Source organism: Vitis riparia, chromosome 16, assembly GCF_004353265.1.
Source record: "Vitis riparia cultivar Riparia Gloire de Montpellier isolate 1030 chromosome 16, EGFV_Vit.rip_1.0, whole genome shotgun sequence".
In the NCBI taxonomy this organism is placed as follows: Eukaryota; Viridiplantae; Streptophyta; class Magnoliopsida; order Vitales; family Vitaceae; genus Vitis; species Vitis riparia.
The window spans coordinates 22138591-22161622 of NC_048446.1; the positions used below are offsets into that span (position 1 = coordinate 22138591).

The 23032-nt window shown below is 34.8% G+C and overlaps 3 protein-coding genes and 1 pseudogene across 3 annotated transcripts; 2 read left to right on the top strand and 2 right to left on the bottom strand.

Annotated features, from left to right (window-relative positions):
* Positions 1-4233: 4233 nt before the first annotated feature.
* LOC117934269 lies at positions 4234-7524 on the bottom strand (annotated as a pseudogene).
* Positions 7525-11618: 4094 nt separating this feature from the next.
* On the bottom strand, positions 11619-14170 carry LOC117934270 (rust resistance kinase Lr10-like). The gene is made up of 3 exons (XM_034855939.1): positions 13477-14170; positions 12986-13012; positions 11619-12869 (listed from the first exon to the last, which is right to left on the bottom strand). Exons 1-3 carry the CDS (start codon positions 14141-14143, stop codon positions 11758-11760), a joined length of 1806 nt encoding a protein of 601 aa, XP_034711830.1. The 5' UTR covers positions 14144-14170; the 3' UTR covers positions 11619-11757.
* A 6354-nt stretch (positions 14171-20524) lies between these two features.
* Positions 20525-21566, top strand: LOC117933410. Its single transcript, XM_034854769.1, has 3 exons — positions 20525-21036; positions 21265-21350; positions 21460-21566. Exons 1-3 carry the CDS (start codon positions 20525-20527, stop codon positions 21564-21566), a joined length of 705 nt encoding a protein of 234 aa, XP_034710660.1.
* On the top strand, positions 21324-22986 carry LOC117934271 (rust resistance kinase Lr10-like). The gene is made up of 3 exons (XM_034855940.1): positions 21324-21350; positions 21460-21489; positions 21743-22986. The coding sequence occupies exon 3, from the start codon at positions 21829-21831 to the stop codon at positions 22852-22854; it is 1026 nt and encodes a 341-aa protein (XP_034711831.1). The 5' UTR covers positions 21324-21350; positions 21460-21489; positions 21743-21828; the 3' UTR covers positions 22855-22986.
* The last annotated feature ends 46 nt before the right edge of the window (positions 22987-23032 follow it).

The window sequence follows — 23032 nt, forward strand, 5'->3', positions numbered from 1 at the left end:
ACAAATCCTGTTATCTCATGTATGGGGCAAATGCAATTTTGTGATTTTCTAACTTCTTAAAAATCAGGAATTGATTTTTTAGGCTCATTTTTTCATTTTTAATTCAGCTGATTGACATAAGCTTGATATTTGTTCTTTGAGTGGAAATTTTGATGCTTACAGGAGAGACACTTTACTTAATTTATCTACTAGGTTGAAGGCATTTGCTTTTTCTTCCTGCCAATTTACTAATTATCGAATTCCTTTTCTTTCTGGTTGGTTTTTCCCTTTCCTTTCTGTTTTCATTTGAGGCCACCATATCTCAGCAATTCACATCCTGAGAGAGTTAGCTACAAATCAAGGTATAATAGCCAAGATTGGCTTATAAATATCTGAGAATGATAATCTTACCATTCTTTCATTCTCTTTTATTGAGCACCCTTTTCCTTAATGTAGAATATTTGAAACTCAATGGTACAAAGAGATACAAAATTCAGAAGCAGTTTTATATTTCACATATGTCATAGAGGTCTAATTGAAAAGAATCAAACTTTGAATCTTAGGTGTTTAGTTATATGTTATAACATGTCTGACAAGTCTAATCCGCCTAATTTGGCAAATCAGATGTTAGCAAGATAAGGGTTAGCTTAGGAGGTCCCACAGCACAAGACAAGCCACTTGTGAGATTAAGCAGTCTGATTTGGAATACATTGTTTGGCTTCACAAGTCAATACAAGGCAAAATTAAAACATTAATAATTTGATTTTAACCAAAATTGATGTCTTAACCACCATGTTTCCTTTCTAAATGGATTAAGATGGTTCAATTTGAATGGATCCTAATTAATTAGGAGATTCAAATAAGGTCACTTGTTGTTAGAAATCGTTGTGAAGAGGAACTAACACAAACTTTTGATCAAACTTTGCCCTGCATCATGTTTGGCCCTCGAACCCATATTTCACCTAATTGATTTGGTGGAAGAGGCTTCAATGTATCTATGCTAACTATTTGGGGTTCATCTTTTTTTCTTTTGGTTGATCATTCTCTTTTTTGCTTTTTTTTTCTTTGTTCCTTTTTGGTTTTCAAGTTACAAATCATTTAATCAAAGAAATGATAACCAAATTTTTTTTTACTTTTATTTTAATGTACCTTCATTTTTGGGTGCTAGGAGTCTTGTCTAGTGTTTTTTTTTTTTTTTTTCCTGTTTTTCATGTTTTTGGGTTTTCTCAAAATATAATGTAAACTTCAAAGTTCCATCAGAGAAAAAGAAAAAAAAAATGCAATCCCCATCAAAGAAACAAAGATTCATTTAATGATTTCATCTTACTAGTCCCTCTATCCATATATTTGAAAGGGGTTTACTATTAAGCTTCTTGTTTAGCTATTTGCTAACATCAGCCAATTGCCAATTGTTTAGCAATTGGGGCTGCCATCTCTCCAACCTCATCATACAAAGGTGGACAATTTGATATCAGCTTACTGGTCTGGAAGAAACTCAATTTTTTTTTTCCCTTTTGTTCCTTTTTTTCGTTTTTGATATTGAATATGCTAATGCTAAATGTGATTGCTATGATAGTGCATTACTTACAATAAGCATAAGAAAATTTAAAAAATGAATTTGTTTATTAACTTAATCTGTTCTATAGAGCAATTTTATCATGCAATGATTTTTCCTTTCTTTCTTTCTTTCTTTTGATCATTGTATGAATTATTACAATAATAATAGTAATAAATAACAAGTAATAGTTTTTATAATATAAAGTTTTATGTGAAAAGAAATGCTTAAGAAATTAAGTTTTTTCTAAGAAACAAATGAAAAAAGGAGTGAAACAGAAAATACTTTTTTTTTTCTTCTTGTATTCACATAATTGAAGTATCCTAAAATGATAATGAAGTATATAGAGCATCTTCTTGAGTCAATTTTGGTCTTCAAATATTGAACTTGTGAATTTACTTGTTGGCTTTGTATTTAGTCTACCCTGAACTCGATGATTTGAATCTGAAATCCTGTTCAAATTTCCATGCAGGTAGTAGTCTGATGCATTTCTCTGAGGTTATGATCTTTCCAAAATCCTCCCTAGTTAGATCATAAGTAGAATGAAAATTTTAGAGTCCTAAGTATGGCCTTTCTAAGGTTCTCTTTTAAAATACAAGTTAATAGGTTCATTATGTTGCATCACTAGTTTGTTATCTCTTAAATTCTATTATTATTATGTCTGCATTCCCTATTTTGACAAATTGAAAAATACCAGTAGACATTGCTTTATATTTTTCTTATAAAGCAACCAGATTTTTTATTATACTAAAAACAATCTTTATATTTTGGTTTTTTAAATTAGGTGTTTATTACATGTTCTAGGCCTAAGCAGTTTAGTAATTTATTCTTTAAAGATGGTTTGTACTTATAAGTAGCTATCCAAGTCAAATAATCAGCAAATTAAGCTTAAGGTGAAAATTTTCAAATTACAAAAATTTTACATTTGTCAAAAGAAATGAAAAAAACCAAGTTCTTATGTGGAATGTTTATTTTTATTGATCTTAAAGGCTAAGTTCTTGGCCTGACTGCTGAAGAAGTTGTTGGACAGGTCTAAGCAGGTGAAGTTTGAAGCATTTAAAATAAATTAGAAGACCTGCAGAATGATAATTATTTGCTAGTAATAATAGTTGTAGCCTCAACCTTCTTTTGTTTCTGATATTAAGACAATCGGTTTTTGTTGATCATTAAAAACTTCAAACTTAATTTACAAATTTATGTAAGAAGATATTTTATGTCTGGGGAAATTTTTATGGTACTAATATTATCATTCTAAAATTATAATTTTGGCTTTACCTTTGACTTCCAAACAAAACCAAGACCAAAAACTAACCCGAACTACATTTACGTAATTGATTATTACAATACTAGAATATTAAAAGCCCATTTAAAAATGATTTTGAAAGGGACTAAACACGCTTCTTAATGTTATAAGTGTTTGCTTACAAAAATCATAGGTAATATTTGGTAATTGTTTTTTAAAACAGTTTTCTATTCTCATGAACAAAACAACTGAAAAACATATTTGACAATCAAAAAGCAAAAAACACTACTTTTTTGTTTTTAAAAACAAAAATAAAGGTATTTTAAATAACATCTTTTAATTATTTTTATTTGTTTTTTGAGGATCATTTTAAAAAATAATCATACAATGAAAAATGATTAAAAATAAGACAATATACATAAAGTTTATTTTTTAAACATATTTAAAAATATAAAAAATAAGTTAAAAATATTTCAATTACTACATTTACTTTTGTTTTACAAAACATTAAAAAACAATTTTTAAGAACTGTTTTTCATGAAAATACTTTTCAAAATTAAATGGGATCATTTTCCACGGCATTAGTGTTGGATTGACATGAGACTTTTCACTGAGGATTCATTAAGTTAATTAATTTCCATGGAACAAAGCTGAGGAATGAAAACATGAATTTCCATTCTTAGGCATTATAGCTAGGCATGTTCACTTTGATTTCATTAATCTCGTAGCATTTTATTAGATTAAAGTATGAATTCTGCCTCCGACAATCAGAAAATTTAGGCTGTCTTCAATCATCCAGGAAAATTTCTTCACTCTTTTAAGAAAACAGTTCCTCTGTTGACTGACCTATTAATTCGTGTTATATTCATTGCTTTTTCCAAGGAAGAACAGATACTTGTTTAATTGTGTGCTTTTACTGATTCCCACTTTAGATTCTAGTGGAAGAACTAGATAATGTATGTATGTCAATGAAGAGGCTGCATGTCTTCTCATCCTGTTGTACTTAGCTGACTAAGAAGGCACTAGTCAATGCTCTTTGGCATGGTCTCCAAGTGGGCAATGTTGGACCCAGACTGACCAATTATGAGGAATTGCAGAACTGATTGTTTTTAATTTGAAGTCCAATAAAAGAGCAGAAAAGAGAGAGACCATCTTCAGGTATGTTGAGAAGGATCTTATTTCCTGGTTTTGCAGCCCTTCTTCTACTTCTGTTAGTCCCTATAACATGTAAAGCCAAGCGGAATCATCAGGTCTGTACCTCTTCCTGCGGGCATATTACCCTTCCCCACTGAAAGATGATCCACAGAGCTGCGGAGAAAGCGAGTATGAGCTGGCTTGTGAGAATAACTGCACAATCTTATACTTGTATCCAGGAAAATACAAAGCAGAAGAAATCAAGTATTTTTGAAAACACAAAAAAAAAAAAAATCTATTTTTAAGAACCATTCTAAAAAACTGTTCCCAAAACACTCCCAAACAAAGCTAAAATTAACCTTTGTCATTTTGTTTCTTTATTTTACATATTTAATATCATAAATGACAAGAAAACTAGTATATTACTGGAAATCAACTCTAGCCAAAGAAGGGGATGTGGAATCGGTGGACATCAAGAAGGGCATTACTCCAAGGGTAGGGCATATAATTACTAGGGAAAGCTGATAAATAATCTGTGGCTAACCTACCTTTCAATATTCAAGAACAACTAAATACATGGGAATTTGGAGCATGTAGAATTTGGGTTCACATTGTATATCATACTCTCCAACAAAGCTTGCACTATCATAGATGGGGATGGACATCAAGAAGGCTAATGTGTCGTACTCTTTTGAGTAGCTACACCAGTAGTGCACACTAACTGATACTAATTCCTGATATTTCTGTTGTGTTCGTTTTCTTTCCACGATCATCCACTTACACCTCTTGTGGAGTTAGAAAAGGCTTTGGAGGCATTTGCAGTTGGTCAACCTTTCCTTCAAGCATCTCTATAACTTTGTGCATTGAAGGACGTTCACTGGGCTTAAACTGTATGCACCATAAGGCTACTAGGACCATCTTTTTTGCAAGTTTTTGTTCTTCCTCTGTGGCATCTCCTATTTCTATGCCCTTTCCTTCATTGAATTGATCGTAGGCCCAGGAAGGGAAGTAAATTTGGCTTGAATGCTCAGCAAACACATTCAGATTCCTCCTTCTGCCTGCCATTTCCATCAACAGCATTCCAAAACTATAGACATCAGCTTTGTATGAGACTCCTCCAATGTTTTTGTAGAACAGTTCTGGAGCCATGTATCCCTTGTCCCTCTTGCTCCAGTTAAAGACACGATGCTATGATCTGCTGGATAAGATTTTGCTAGGCCAAAATCTGAAACCTTTGGAGTGAAATTCTTATCAAGAAGTATATTATGGGGCTTGATATCAAAATGTAGGATTTGCATATCACAACCCCGATGTAAGTATTCAATCCCGTGGGCCACTCCTAGAGAAATCTGATACATTTTCTCAAAGCTCAAGGAGATATATTCTTCCTTTTCAGGAAATATGTACTTGTCAAGAGATCCATTAGGCATGAAGTCATACACAAGAGCTCGTTTTGATCCCTCAACACAAAATCCAATTAGTTGCACCACATTGAAATGATGAATCCTTCCAATTGTAGCAACTTCATTGATGAAATCTTGTCCATTAGCTTTGGAATTGGCCAGCATTTTTACTGCTACAAGATGGCCACTTTTCAGCTTTCCTTTATATACTGAACCATAGCCGCCCTCACCTAACTTTTCTGTGAAGCCTTTGGTCATCTTCTTAATGTTCGAGTAAGAGTACCTAATAGGTTTTAGATTATTGTGGGTCTGAATGAACTCTTCGATGGCATGGTACATGGATAAGCTCCTCCTTTTCCATTTGTAGATCAGAAATATTAACACACATGGAACCCCGAAGAAAATCTTGGCTGCAACAGCAAGAACTGGAAAGGAGAAATACAGAAAAATCATCAGGGAATCTTAAATTATTCTGTGCAATACCATTTTGTTAAGTTAAACTTAAGGTTTTCTTTTATTTTTATTTTCCCTTTTAGTTATTGGGTAACAGAAAGATGCTTTTGAAAGGCTTGTGTTTTCTCCGAATGTGTCCTATCTTTCAAGACCTAAGTCGTCTTTCCTAGTCTGTTACAAAATTCATATTACCGTATTTCTTTGGTTCAGAACCTGAATGAGGAAAATACAATGTGTCTTACCAGTGAGCTGGATTACAAATTCGACAAGGTCTGTTAAAAATAACAAAATAAATTAAACCAAGTTAGAGGTGATACTGAAACATTCTATAGACAAGCATATAAAAGAAGGAAGCATTTGGAGGTGGAGAGAGGACTCTCACCTTCTGCAATGCAATATAACTTGTCCATCAAATTGTCCTTACCATCTGCCTCAGCATGATAAAAGGAGTAATTAAATCATAAAGCTGGAAAAAGTAGTTCAAAGAAAACAATACGGCATGTTAAGGCGGCAAACAGGTTTAGACGATGTCACATTCAATTACCAATCGGAACATTTGCAAAAAAAAAAAAAAAAAAGATAAACAAAAATATTTTAAAAAAGTTTATTAATACATAGAAAAATTTTAAATTCTAACATCTCACCGCATGAAGTGCATAGGAAGCCGAAGCAATTGACCCATAAAAGGTCAGCCCCATACAGCAGCCCGTTGTGGATGTCTGGAAGAGAATTATCAATCTTCTGCCCTCTGGTCGAGAAGCCAACCGCCAAGCCTACACTGCAAGAGTCCTCTAAATCTGACAGGGCCATGTCTCTGACTACAACATATGAATATGTTTGCATCGAAGATAAAGAAGAGTTGGAAGAACTGTTTCTACTGCAAGGTGCCATGTCGATGTAGAGAGAAGAATTTATTGGAGCTTCACAATCAACGAAATTTACATCTGATCTCTCATGGGACAGACGATATGGATCTCCGTCACTGAAGTTTGCATAAGTCAAAGAATGAAGAGGCAGAGAAGAACAATCATCTTTCTTTAGGCCAGTATCAACCACCCTTATCGTCCACCTAATATAATTGATCTCTTCTACATAGTATCTTCCAGAATATAAGTGTAAGATTGTGCGATTATTCTCACAAGCCAGTTCATACTTCCTGTCTCCACACCTGCGTCGGTCATCTTTCAGTCGGAAAGGGTAGCTTATATCCGGAATATTCCCACAAGAAGAGTGACAGCGATGATGATTCAGCTTGGCTTTGCAAGTTGTTGGGAGTAACAGAAGTAGAAAAATGGCTGCAAAACCGGCAAATAAGAGCCTCCTCAACATAGCTGGAGATGGTCTCTTTCCTCTCCGTCGCGCTCTTTTATTAGACTATAGATTAAGAACGATCAGTTCTGCTTTTTGTTATAAATCTTCGGTTTGGTTCCAAAAAATGGTTTAGGTAAAGTATCACCTCTTACCCACTGGGAGAAAGTGCTAAAAAACATTGACTGGACACATCAACCGCCCCACAATGTTGGCGTCTTTGCAGTCAACTAATAGAACGGGATTTCTCCACTTACATACATTATCTAGTTCTTCCATACAGGATTTCTCCACTTCCTCAGATAATTTGCTTGCATCCTTTGCCTCTAAAGCATGTAGCTTTACCTTAAAGAAAGGCCTCATAAAAGTGGATAAACTTTCTAAATGGTTATTTATAAAATTTTAATTTTCTATAATGCTGACTTTTCAACTTTGTGACCTTTATAGTCAGTCAGGCAAGATAGAACCAGAACAATTAAGTTGTGCTCTTCCAAAAATACCGTGTAAACTTTTCTGCATAATTCATAGTTGAGAAATTCATGGTGTCATGCTCTATCACATCTAACTACCTCAATGATATATTTTGTAAATCTACTTACAGAGATTTAGAAGCCATACTAATGAGTTGTACCATCTAGAATATCCCATCTGTCAATACAAGAGGAGCAAAATCTATTAAATTATCCAAAAGTCAAGGCAACATCTTCATATCTTCATAGTAATATGGTGTTGTTTATTATTTGAGCTCAATGATATATTTTGTAAATCTACTTACAGAGATTTAGAAGCCATACTAATGAGTTGTACCATCTAGAATATCCCATCTATCAATACAAGAGGAGCAAAATCTATTAAATTATCCAAAAGTCAAGGCAACATCTTCATATCTTCATAGTAGTATGCTGTTGTTTATTATTTCTCTATTCCTTAGAAAACATATTATGACATTTTTTTTTATTATGTTTTCATTTACCAAAACTTCTTCATGTGGATAGATAAAGATCACAATAAATTTAAAATAAAATATATAAATTATACTCTAGGAGACCAGAAGAGACTAGGGATATAGATTAAATGCAAGATTAAAATAGCTTCAATTGAAATTGGAAGCTTTATATTTTTACATATGAAAAATAAACTTTATATTGATCTCAACTTGGTAATTTTTTCTTTATTTTTCAAGATAACTTTTTTTTTTTTACAAGAAAATACCAATATGAGATATTTTGTGCAATATCTTTACCTAAAGAAATAGAAATAAAATAAAATAAGAATCTTATTCTTTTCAAGAATATAAACTATAGAATGAATATCTTAATTAAATGATACTTGTCAAGTTATCGAGAGTTCATAGAACAAATTAACTAGTTAAGGATTTCCAGTTGGTTTTATTAGATGTAATTGAATAAATGTAATGGTTAGACTTAAGAGTTTCTTTCATGCGTTGTTTTATCAACTTAATAAGATTACAAAAAAAAAAAAAAAAAAAAGGAATTTTGCTTTTGATAAAAGGTGTTATAGGAAATTCTAATTAACCAACAACAAATTTGTAGCATCATGAACCTTCAATAATTCCAATGACTTTTTGTTTACATGTAGTCCATTATATACATGTGAAGTCATTGTAATGTGTGGTCCATTGTTCTTACATATGGCCCATTGTTAATTTATAGTGATGGAATCTATATATATAACTTTTCAAATGAAGACCCGTCAATCTTGGCATTGAATTGAGGTTTGTCCTTACATTCGGAGGATTTGATTCCTTTGCCTTTAGATTTGTGCAATGAGCTAGATGTGATACATGGAAGGAGGTGAGAACTTCTTAGTGATGGATTTTTTGTGGAAAAGTAGATAAATACATATAGGAGGAAAAGAGCAAGTTTGTTTGTGTTGGGTCTTGCTTCACTTTTCAACATTGGCAACCCTTATAGTCTACCAAGGAGGTGGAATAATTAATTAGCTTGACCCTAAAAATCCACGGATGAGAAATTCATACCTTCCTTCTATTACATTAAGCTCATTGCATATTTCTAAAGAGAAAGAAATGAAGTCCTCCAAATGTAAGGACAAATTTCCACTTATTACCAAGGAAATTGATTCAATTGGATTCTTATTTTCAAAGTCAATTTAATCAATAGAAATTAACGTTGGACCATTCTTATATGGAGTGGAAAACTAAGATTTAAGAAACCAAAGCATCCATTAATCTCAAGACCATGGAATCCTATGGATGTCATTGCAACCATTGAAGAAACTTAAGCTACAACAACATACTTCTCTAAAAGAAAGTATCTTTATTTCTCTAGATTTTATTTTGGATTATTAGAAGTACTAGAAAAGAAAACAAATAAAGTAAAGACAAATAAAAATTTCCTTCTTTAGTTTATTGTGTAAAGTACAAAGAAAATCATATATAATAACAATAATAGTAATAATAATACAATTTATATAATTTTCAAAATTTTTAATCTTTATGTAAAAGAGAAAAGAAAAGAAAAGAAAAGAAATATATTTATATTATTTTTCACTTTTTTTTTCATCTTTTCACATTATTTTTTTTGGTCACATTTTCTCTCAAACTTCTATAATATAAATAATTAAAAGCCTTAAGGCTTATACATATATATCCTATTGTCAATAATTAAAAGCTTCAATTCTTAAGCAACACTGCTCATCTCCAGAGTTTTTCCACCGTTTCTCAGCCACTTTATATACACTAGATTTGAAATTTTGAAATTTATCCAATAAATTATGACATGCTATTGAATCTATAACGGAAAATCTTATTAAAAACAGAACAATTTTTTTTTCCCCCAAAGATAGACTTCTTGCTAAAATTTGGTAAAATAAGCTGCCCTTTTGCTAGTCAAAGGTGATCAACATAGCTCTGGGGAGCTGAACTGAACTAGGTTGAGACTAATCATATATTTTTGCTTATACTACAGAAAACATTATGAAGAAGATAAATCAATTATGTGAGAGAGAACTTTTGTTTACATATGGTCCATTATATACATGTGAAGTCATTGTAATGTGTGGTCCATTGTTCTTACATATGGCCCATTGTTAATTTATAATGATGGAATCTATATATATGACTTTTCAAATGAAGACCCCCTAGTCAATCTTGGCATTGAATTGAGGTTTGTCCTTACATTTGGAGGATTTGATTCCTTTGCTTTTAGATTTGTGCAATGAGCTAGATGTGATAGATGGAAGGAGGTGAGAACTTCTTAATGGTGGATTTTTGTGTGGAAAAGTAGATAAATACATATAGGAGGAAAGGAGCAAGTCAGTTTTTGTTGTGTCTTGCTTCACTATTCAACATTGGCAACCCTTATAGTCTACCAAGTAGGTGGAATAAGAAATTAGCTTGACCCTAAAAATCCACGGATGAGAAATTCACGCATTCCTTCTATCACATTAAGCTCATTGCATATTTCTAAAGAGAAAGAAATGAAGTCCTCCAAATGTAAGGACAAATTTCCATTTATTACCAAGACTCAATTGGGTTCTTACTTTCAAAGTCAATTTAATCAATATGGGTTCTTATTTTCAATATAGAAATTCTTGAAGGAGCATGATCCTTTGTTGAAGGCCTTTTGAATATTTTGAAATTTTTTTACTCTAAAAATTTTACACTCAGAATGAATAATAATACGACTTTTGACTTGATAGCATGATTTATTCTTACATGGAGTGGAAAACTAATATTTGAGAAACAAAAGCATCCATTAATCTCAAGACCATGAAATGATGCAATCAAACTGTCCATGGATGTTATTGCAACCATTGAAGAAACTTAAGCTATACTAATATACTTCTCGAAAAAAAAAGTATTTATATTTTTGTAGATTTTCTTTTGGGTTATTAGAAATACTAGAAAAGAAAGCAAATAAAGTAAAGACAAATCAAAATTTCCTTTACAAAGGAAATCATATATAATAATAGTACTAATAATACAATTTATACAATTTTCAAAATTTTTAATCTTTATGTAAAAGAGAAAAGAAAAGAAAAGAAAAGAAAAGAAATATATTTATATTATTTTTCACTTTTTTTTTTCTTTCGTCTTTTCACATTATTTTTTTGGTCACATTTTCTCTGAAACTTCTATAATATAAATAATCAAAAGCCTTAAGGCTTATATATCCTATTGTCAACAATTAAAAGCCTCAATTCTTAAGCAACACTGCTCATCTCCAGAGTTTTTCCACTGTTTCTCACCCACTTTACACACACTAGATTTGAAAATTTGAAATTTATCCAATAAATTATGACATGCTATTGAATCTATAACGGAAAATCTTGTTAAAAACAGAACAATTTTGTTTTTTCCCTAAAGATAGACTGCTAGACTTCTTATTGGAATTTGGTAAAATAAGCTACCCTTTTGCTAGTCAAAGGTGATCCACAAAGCTTTGGGGAGCTGAACTGAACTAGGTTGAGACTAATCATATATTTTTGCTTATACTACATAAAACATTATGAAGAAGATAAATCAATTATGTGAGAGAGAACTTTTGAAACATATTTTAAGTTGAGCCTCAAAATGAACATTGTAGTAAAATTGCTGGTACATGATAATAGTAAAATTATAAACCTACATTGATGAAGGATTACTACATCATATTTAAATTACACACTTCTAAAAATTGAAAAAGACAGGATGACATCTTTCATTCAATTTCTGAGATGACTGTTAACTCTTGTTGAAGGTATCTTTTAGATGTGCTTGCATTTGTTTTTGTTGGAGTAGTGCAAGTGAAAGGATTGGAAGGCGTGGATAAATTATGTTCTCCTTCTAACATTTGAACCACAAGCTTCATAGAAGGACGATCCGTTGGGAACCATTGAATACACCGAAGTCCAATAATTGTCAATTTTTTTACTATTTGAGTATCTCCTTCTTCATCAATTCGAATTTGCAGCTCTTCACCTTGATCTAGATGATTATAAATCCATTCTGGGAGGTAAACTTGGCTAGTGTTATCCACAGTAACATCAATATTCTTCCTTCCTCCTACCATTTCAAGTAATAGCATTCCGTAGCTAAAAACATCTGACTTGTAAGACACATTTCCTAAATTCCTGGATAACATCTCTGGAGCAATATAGCCCATGGTCCCCCTAGCTGTAGTCATAGAAACTGCACTTTGTTCCTTGGAACATAATTTGGCGAGTCCAAAATCAGCTATTTTTGGATTAAAATTGTGATCAAGTAAAATATTATGAGGTTTGATATCAAAATGGAGGATTCTTTGATCACAACCTTGGTGAAGATATTCAATTCCTTTGGCAATACCTAAAGCAATATCTTGAAGCTTTTTCCAACCAAGTGAATGGTTTTTAATTGTTCTTGAAAATATGAACTTCTCTAGCGACTCATTTGGCAAGAACTCATAAATAAGAGCTCGTCTAAATCCATCAGCACAGAAGCCAACTAAGCGAACAACATTCACATGGTGGATTCTACCCATGGTTCCCACTTCATTAAGAAACTCCTCCCCATTTCCATTGGTGTTGTTCAGGATCTTGACTGCAACATGAACTTCGTCAGACAACTTTCCCTTATACACTGTTCCAAAACCTCCTTCACCCAATTTATCTTGGAATTGGTTTGTGATCTTCTTAATATCAGCATAAGAGTATCTTGTAGGCTTGAGAGCTATGTAATCTTCCAAAAACTTTTCAATCTTTATTTGATTGTTTCTTTCTAATTTCTTCCAGCTATATACACGATGGAGTGCAACGGTTCCAATAATAAGAAGAATGGAACCAAGGGTTATACCTGCATAAAGAGAAAAATATCTTTTGCTAGTACATGAAAGGGAAAAATATGCAAGTTGTGAACCATCATCTCTCTATTTTCTCACGACAGATAAAGCATGAGCAAATAAAAATTACCTGTAACCATTGGTTTTTTTGATGCACCTGCAAAAGATGTAAAATTATCAATTACTTGTGGTGATAATTTCTATCTTATTAAAAAAAGAGAAGATATCTCATGGGTTTAATTTTCTCCATTTCCTAGATTTTAAGTCTTGTATGGTTCCTTTGTTGGGCTTTCTTTGAGATGCTTATCTTTTTCCAAAACATAAATGAGGAGTTTCAGATCGCACTCCATTTTTTTTTCTTCATGACATTAAAAATAAAAAACTGATATTCCTTGTATTTTATTTCCTTTTCCCAGATAAGCAGAAGTTATCAAGAATTCCATCTGAGAATCCCGGTTGTATGTCACTGCAGTTATAGGTATAAAGGATCTATAAAAACATAATGAAAAATGATTATGCTAAACACTTCCATTGATTAAACTAGGTACCCAATCAGCTAACATGTACATATATACTTGCTTGAAAGATGAACAAAAGCAGGACATGGATGAAGGATAGTACCTTTGACACATTGGGTTTCAGGTTCCTTGCTATTACTCTTCTTCAATCTGCACTTCCCACCTTTTGCTTCACAGCTTTTGCACATTGGTTTGTCCCAATTCAGAGGAAAAATATTTTCTCCCTTGAGTATTTGATATGGAAGTGAAACATTGTGAATCTTGCGGCAAGAGGATAGGTCCATGTAATGGATGGAATATGACGAATGGACAGCATAAACCTGGTAAGCAGGGACACTAAGGCAAGGGACTGGGTGAAAATCATTTGAATATGCTGTTCTACTTGAAGAACAATTGAGTAGGCTGAAATCTACTTGATTTTCTTCTAGCAACTGGAAAGGAGAGATGGATAAACTGAGGTTTGGAAACTGTGTTAGACGGCAATCATCTGTGTCATGAACTTGAATTTCTTGAGATTTGTAATTTATTTTCTTCACCAATAGCTTCACTGAGTGTGAGAGGTTTAGCATGGTCTGATACTTCTCCGTGCACAATAGCTCAAACCCAGGGAATCCACAGTGGGCTGGCTGGTGGTCTCTAAGCCAGAACGGGAAACGGATGGCTGGACCATTGGGGTTGCACCTTGATACCTTGCACTCATCGACCTCTGCAAAGATTCCAACAAACAGGAAGCAAGAAAGAGAGAGGACCAGTTTCAAGGAACTACACATCTTTAGAGTTTGGGATACTGCTCCTGAACCTCTGGTGCAGTTCAGAACTTATTGCTTTGGTTGTTTGTCTTATCCTCTTAAGATATTTTAAAAAGCAGAAGAAAAAGAACATAAATTATCCCGTTACTTTAAAATTCAATGCTATTACATGATTCCCCATTACCATTCTGGACTTCCTTCACGGTTTCCTCTTATACATTGCTATCATTGACTTCGACTTTTCAACAAGGAGGCCATAAATTTTCATGTGGCACTAAGCTGAGGAAAGAACCCATGAATTTCCCAAGGATCCATCAGATTAAATGGGATCATTTTCCACAACATTTCATTCTTTGTTAACATTATTGAAAAAACTCTAGGTGATTTTGGATCAATTTTGTTCTGTCTTTTATTCTCATCAATTGCAAATATATATACACAGAGAAGATATACATCAATACTCCTAAACAAGGAAAACTCCTAAATAAGGTAAAACTAAACAAGGAAGAAAATATGTACAGATTACAAACACAATATTTGCCTACCAAAATTTATGGCTTACCAATCAAGGCTTGCTAATCAAGGCTTACCAAAAAAATCATGCCTATAATCACTAATACCCCCCCTCAAGTTGGTGCATGAGGATTCCGAATGCCCAACTTGCGAAGAAGAAAGTCAAACTGTCGTTTTCCCAAAGCTTTCGTAAAAATGTCTGTAAGCTGCATGGAAGTATGAACATACTTAGTGTAAATAGCACCATTTTGTATCTCATCACATACAAAGTGGCAATCAACTTCAATATGCTTTGTTCGTTCATGAAAAACGGGATTAGCTGCTATGTGTAAAGCCACCTGACTATCACAGTACAAATGCATAGGGTCAGAATACATCACACCAAGGGTAGACAATAATCCTTTCAACAATTTCAATTCACAAGTTGTGGTTGCCATGGACCTATATTCCGCTTTAGCCGAAGAGTGAGACACCGTATGTTGCTTCTTAGTCTTCTAAGAGATTGGCGAATTACCCAAAAGAATAAAATAACCAGTCAAAGATCGTCGTGTTAAAGGACAACTAGCCCAATTTGAGTCACAATAAGCATATAGTTTCAGGTCACAATCAGAACACAAAAGGATACCTTGTCCCAGATTGCCTTTGAAATATCGAACAACTCTCAAAGCTGTTTCCCAATGTTCATCATTCGGTTGCTGCATGAACTGAGCAAGCATATGCACACAATAAGACAGTTCTGGCCGGGTAATCGTCAGGTAGATAAGCCTACCCACCAAGCATCTGTATTGTCCAGGATCACGTAAATCAGAATTCCCAACAAATGCTAATTTATGGTTTTGTTCAAGAGGAGTCCCAGCCGACTTGGCTCCCAGCAGCCCAGCCTCAGAGATGATGTCCAATGTATACTTGCGTTGACATAAGAAGATACCATCTGAGTTCCTCGCCCCAAAAAATATTTTAATTTTTCTAGATCCTTCATATGAAAACACCGACTCAAATAATCTTTGAACTGTTGCACAACCGTTCCATCATTTCCAGATATAATTAGATCATCAACATAGACAAGAACATTGAGTTGAATGTGTTGAGCTTCATAAGTAAATAATGAGTAATCAAAATACGACTGCTTAAATCCATAACTTGTCAGCGTCGCTGCTAACTTGGCAAAACAACACATGGGTGCTTGTCACAGACCATATAATGACTTTCGAAGTCTATAGACTTTACCTGGTGTTGGAGATGCAAAACCAGGCGGCATTTGCATATATACCTCTTCATCTAACTCACCGTGCAGGAAGGCATTATGTACATCCATTTGATGCAGTTCCCAACCCTTCGCAGCTGCAACGGCAAGAAATGTTCGCACTATGACCATCTTTGCTATCGGGGCAAAAGTCTCATTGTAATCTATGCCTTCGACTTGTTTGTTTCCAAGAATCATTAAGTGCGCCTTGCATCTCTCGATTCTTCCATCATAATTATATTTAATCTTGTAGATCCATTTGCTCCCGATTACTTTCTTCCCAGGAGGCAAGTCTTCTACTGTCCATGTTTCATTGTCTTCAAGAGCCTGTATTTCCTTTCTCATCGTCTCTCTCCAACGTTCATCTTTTATTACCTCAGTATAAGTGCTTGGTTCACACCCTATGGTAATAGTTGCTAGAAAGAACCAATGTTGTGCAGAAAATTTATCACAATTCACATAATATGCTAAAGGATTGGGTGTACCTGAGGATTTTGACTGGAATGATGAACTCGTTGAGGGGCTTACTCGAATGGTATGCGTTACATAGTCTTTCAACCGAACAGAAGGTTGCTTAATCCTTTTTCCTTTGCCAAACTGTTCCTCAGACACCATAGGTCTTGACACGTCGGTGCCCCCCCTGTCTCCTACTTCAGTATTCCCATCAGTAGCCATCTCCATATTATGTCCCATCTCAACATCAATCTTGTGCTCTACATCCGAGATAGAAGCCTGTTGCTCCTCCATGTCATTCTACATATACGGGTCCTCATCATCTGTAGAGTAATCCACAACTTTATTCTCTGTCAGAAGAGTTGACAACATTGTTGAAGTACGGAAATTCTGCTTCAACATAGATTACATCCCTTGAAACAAAATATTTGCCGCCTTCCAAGTCATATAACCACCAACCTTTCTTTCCAAACGGATACCCAACAAAAATACATTTTCGGCTCCGATTAGCAAATTTGTCTTTATCCCGATTTTGGTCATGGGCATAGCACAAACACCCAAAAGTTCGAATGTGCTTATAGGAGGGGGCTTGTTCGTATAAGATCTCATATGGTGTCTTACCATCCAATAAAACAGATGGTGTCCTATTAATCAAATATCCAGCTGTAAGAACACATTCACCCCAAAACTCAATAGGTAAATGTGCTTGAGATTGTAGGGCTCTCGCTACATTGAGAATAGGACGATGCTTTCTTTCTACACGCCCATTTTGTTGTGGCGTCCCAACACACGAAGTTTGATGTAAAATTCCATGTTCAGCAAAATATTTTGTCAAACACATAAACTCAGTACCATTATCACTCCTAACAATTTTCACATTTTTTCAAATTGTCATCTCATCATTACGATGAAATTTTTAAGAACACAAGCAACCTCATCTTTTCTATTCAACAAATATATCCACACCACACGTGAACAATCATTAACGATTGTCAAGAAATAAATACCTCCATAAGAAGCAGGAACCCCATAAGCTCCCCATAAATCACAATGAATCAGGTCAAAACATTCTTTAGCTTTATTATCACTAGAAAAGAACACTTCTCTGTTTTGTTGAGCTCGAAAACAAATATCACAAAACTTATTCTTCACACCATTTCTACCAACACTATCAACTTCATAAATTAAATCTACTACCCTTGAAGAGGAATGACTCATTCTTCTATGCCAGAGCTCATAAGACGCAATACTAGTTGTCTTGTAAGCACGAATAGGAGCCACTCCCTTGAGAAACTAAAGCCCCTCGTGTTGTTCACCCGCTTCAATCAGCATCCTTAAATTGTGGTCCTGTATAGCACAAATTTTATTAGTGAATTGAACAACAAGATTGGAATCATCAAGAAGTTGTGACATAGAAATCAAATTGCATTTCAATTTAGGCACAAACAAAACATGTCGTAGTTTCAATTTTTCTCCAAGAGTCACAGTTCCTTCTTTCAAAGCTTTGGTCTCTGCTCCATTTGGCAACCCAACCGGATAAGGCATAATATCACGCAAGTCATTCAAACATTCATATGTGCCGGTCATGTGATGCGAAGCCCTTGTATCAATAATCCAAGGCAAAATATTTTGCTTACCTATCAACCTCTCATTAGCACCACCTTTGTGTGAGTTTAACATGGTAAGAAGTGTGGCCCATTGTTCGTCACTCAACCCACTAATTCCCGTTCTATTAGAATCAATCACAACACTTCTCCCACCATTAGTTCATGATGTTTGAACTGCATTGGCTCTAGCAGTCCCTCCACGTCCTCGTCCTCCACCTGTACCCTACTGAACACCACGTCCACGCCCACCACTACGCCTACCTATGGTTGTGCGTGGCCTGTCACCCCGCCATTCTGGATAACCAATCCGTTGAAAGCAACTATCAGCTTCATGTTCCTTCCACTTGCAATTTGAGCAAATCATGGTCTTGTCTTTTCCATCCCCCCCTGGGTTTCGACCATCAGCTTGCATTGCAAAACTCATGGGGCTGCTTCTTTCTTCCTTTGTCCGAGTCATGGTCCGTACTCGTTCTTGTTGTACGATCATAGTGTAAACTCGATTTAGATTTGGCAAAGGTTCAGTGCTCAGGATATTGGAACGTATTGTCCCATATCCATCTTCATCTAATCCCATTAAGAATTGATGAACTTTTTCTTCTTCCCGCTTCTTCTCCAACTGAGCGGTAATGTTACATTTACACCCAGTACAAGTACATACTGGAATTGAGTCATAATTGTTTAGTTCGTCCCAAAGAGACTTGAGTCGACCATAATAGACAACTATGTCTTGCCCTTCCTGCTTGCAATTCACAAGATCTGATTTCAATTGTTGTACACGTGGACCATTCCCAATAGAAAATCGCTGTTTGATTTCTTCCCAAAGTTCCTTTACGTTTTCCATGTAAGATATGGTTGATCGAAGTTTGGGTTCAATGGTGTTAAACACCCATGAGACAAGCATTGAATTGATGGTCCACCAATCTTCAAGTTCTGGTGAATCGTTGTCCGGTTGTTTGATGGATCCATCAACGAATCCATATTTCTTTTTGGCTCGCAAAGCAGTACGCACAGCACGCACCCATTCATCATAGTTCTCACCTTTCAGCTGAACTTGGGTAATTATATTACCTGGATTATCATTGGAAGTCAATGCATAGGGGGTCAGCATTTTTCTGTCAGAGTTGGACCCTCCATCATCTCCTTTCTTCCCATCACCAGCCATGATGATGTATGTTTAGCTCACAAGGGCTCTAATACCACGAAAAAACTCTAGGTGATTTTGGATCAATTTTCTTCTGTCTTTTATTATCATCAGTTGCAAATATATATACACAGAGAAGAGATACATCAATACTCCTAAACAAGGAAAACTCCTAAACAAGGAAGAAAATATGTACAGATTACAAACACAATATTTGCCTACCAAAATTTACGGCTTACCAATCAAGGCTTACCAAAAAAATCATGCCTATAATCGCTAATATTGTTGGATTGACTTGAGACTTTTCAACAAGGATTCATTAAGTTAATTTCCATGGACCTAAGCTGAGGAAGGAAACCATGAATTTCTATTTATTTTGATTTCATGAATCTCATAGCATTTTATTAGATTAAAAGTATGAGTTTTGCCTCCAACATTCAGAAAATTTAGGTTGTCTTTAATCATCCTAGAAAATTTCTTCACTCTTTTAATTAAATGGTTCCACTGTTGAATGACTTATTCAATATTTTCAGAATTGGATCGGATATTGAACCGAAAAAGTTATCGATTCATGGTTTACTGGACGGATTGGTGGTTGAATCACGGTTGAATCGGTGATGTTATAAATATATAATTAAAAAATTAATAATATTTGTAATATTATTTATTCATTTTTATATCATTGTATTAATATTTTAAATTTATTAAACAAAATGTACACAATATTTAAATATGAAAATGGAAAAAAATTGTATTTAAATATGAAAACGTATTGAAAATGAAAAAAAAAAAAGAATTATATATATATATATATATATATATATTATTTTTTGAAATAGCTTATGTAGTTCCTTGTGAAGTTTCCGTGCAAGCCAATGCATAGCACAGTGGATAGGTCCTGATGCAAATGTGAGGTCTACTGTTCAAACTCTGCTGCAACACCAAAGCTGATTTTTTCTTTAAAGCCCTTCACATTGACCCCACATCGGATTTAGAGTATAAATAAAGAGGTATAAACCTCTTTCCGCCTGTCACAGTACCGTGGGCGTGTGGGCCTGCCTTATGGCTTAATCGGGTTATGAGGGAGAGTTTTGGCCCATTTTGCCAAAAATTTAAACAGGTAAAAGGCTTTTTTCAATGAGGAACAGATACTTGTTTAGTTGTGTGCTTTTACTGATTCCACTTTGGATTCTTGTGGAAGAACCAGAGACTGTACATGAGCAGTGAAGAGGCTGCGTGTCTTGTACTTGGCTGACTAAGAAGGCATCGGCCAATGCTCTATGGCATCGTCTCCAAGTGGGGCAAGAATTGATATGTCACCTAACCCTTGCATGTTGGACCCAGACTGACCAACTTTGAGGAATCGCAGAACTGATTGTTTTTAATTTGAAGTCCAATAAAAGAGCAGAACAGAGAGAGAAAAAAGAGACAGACCATCTCCAGGTATGTTGAGAAGGATCTTAATTCCTGGTTTTGCAGCCCTTCTTCTAATTCTGTTACTCCCTATAACATGTAAAGCCAAGCAGAATCATCGGGTCTGTACCTCTTCCTGCGGGAATATTCATAATATAAGCTACCCTTTCCGACTGAAAGATGATCCACGGAGCTGCGGAGAAAGCGAGTATGAGCTGGCTTGTGAGAATAACCGCACAATCTTATATTTGTATTCAGGAAAATACAAAGTAGAAGAAATCAATTATGAGATCTTCACAATAAGGGTTGTTGATGACTTCTCTTCTCTGCCTCTGTCTCTGAATTCTTTGACTTACAGAAAATTTAGTCATCGACGCCCAATTAGATATAGGCCATCGTATGAGAATCGTGCTCTAAATTTTATTGATTGTGAAGTTCCAATAAGTTCTTCTGACTACGTGGATATGGCACCTTGCAGTAAAAACAGTTCTGCCCACTTTTCTTTAATGGTGCAAGTGTCTCTCCTCCGTGTGCCCTCCTTGCGGTGAGATTTTACTAGTTGTAAACTTTGTACATATTAAACCAAAAACATTCTGTTTAATTTTATCTAAATATTTCAAAGAAGCACTTTCAAAAAAGTTGTAGCTGCTCCACCAGAAAATGGAAATGATGCCAAGACTGCCTTGTTAGATTAAGGCAGGGAGTGTCAATTGTAAAAGATCATATAGAGTATAATACTGTATTCTTTCCTTTTAACTTTACCTACTCATAGCTACTGCTTCCAGCTTCATGATTCAACTTCTTATCATGGTGACGCAGATTTTCCATCAGAGTACCACTGGTATTGGATTGTAGAAGGTGAGACCTCTCTCTCCATCTCTAGATGCTTCATTTTCATTTGCCTATTTATAAAACTCTTTAAAAAAAACCTTCAATTATGTTTAATTTATTTTGTTATTTTGTGCAGGCATTCTGTTATATGGATTCGTTTTCATTGGTAAGACATTGTATTTCCTCATTGAAGTTGTGCTGAACAAAAGGAAACAACGTAAAGATGGAAAATATGGGATATGATTAGAAAACTTGTCTTGAAATGTAAAAGACAAGCCTTTCACCAGTATCTTGTCAGTTAATAAATAAAGAGGAAAACAAATTAAAAATAAGAGAAAACTGTAAAACTTAGCAAAATGGTACCACAGATTGAGCAATTGATGTTCTCCTGCTGATTTCTCTGTAATTTTTGTTTCCAGTTGCTATTGTTGCTGTGAGAACTTTGTTCGGGAGTCCATGTGTTGTGATATTTTTGATCTACAAATGGAGAAGGAGGAACTTATCCATGTACCATGCCATTGAGGAGTTCATTCAAGCTCAAAATAATCTAACACCGATAAGGTACTCTTACTCAAATATTAAGAAGATGACAAAAGGTTTCAAGGAAAAACTGGGTGAAGGAGGCTATGGTTCGGTATACAAAGGAAAGCTTCGAAGTGGTCATTTCGTAGCTGTAAAAATGATGGCCAATTCCAAAGCCAATGGACAAGATTTCATTAATGAAGTTGCTACAATGGGAAGGATTCATCATGTCAATGTGGTGCAATTAATTGGATTTTGTGCCGAGGGATCAAAGCGTGCTCTTGTATATGACTTTATGCCTAATGGGTCTCTTGATAAGTACATATTTCCTGAAAAGGAAGGAAATATCTCCTTATTAAGCTTAGAGAAAATGTATGAAATTTCTCTAGGGGTGGCCTATGGGATTGAATACTTACATCGAGGTTGTGACACCCAAATCCTGCATTTTGATATCAAACCTCACAATATTCTTCTTGATAAGAATTTCACTCCCAAGGTTTCAGACTTTGGCCTCGCAAAATCATATCCAACAGATCATAGTATTGTGTCCCTAACTGCAGCAAGAGGGACAAGGGGATACATGGCTCCAGAGTTGTTCTACAAAAACATTGGAGGAGTCTCATACAAAGCTGATGTTTATAGTTTTGGGATGCTGTTGATGGAAATGGCAGGCAGAAGGAAGAATTTGAATGTTTTTGCGGAGCATTCAAGCCAAATTTACTTCCCTTCCTGGGTTTACGAGCAGTTTAATGAAGGAAAAGACATAGAAATGGAAGATGCAACAGAGGAAGGAAAGGAGCTTTCAAAAAAGCTGATTATAGTAGCCTTATGGTGCATACAATTGAAGCCCAGTGATCGTCCTTCAATGAACAAAGTTGTGGAGATGCTTGAAGGAAATGTGGAGCTCCTGCAGATGCCTCCAAAGCCTCTTCTAACTCCACAAGAGGTGCCAGCTGAGGAACATGTAAACAACAAAAACCCGGCAGAAATGTCAATTAGTATCAGATAGTGTGTGCCATATACTAAAAAAACTCATAAGTAGACCATTAATCTTATTGATCCCCACCTATATATAATAGAAAGAAGGGCATATATCAATATCTATTCTGATATACCCATCAAGAGACTTCTAAGTTATTTTGCTGTGATTATCATTTGTCTGCCTCATATTGTGCTTTCCAGTTCAA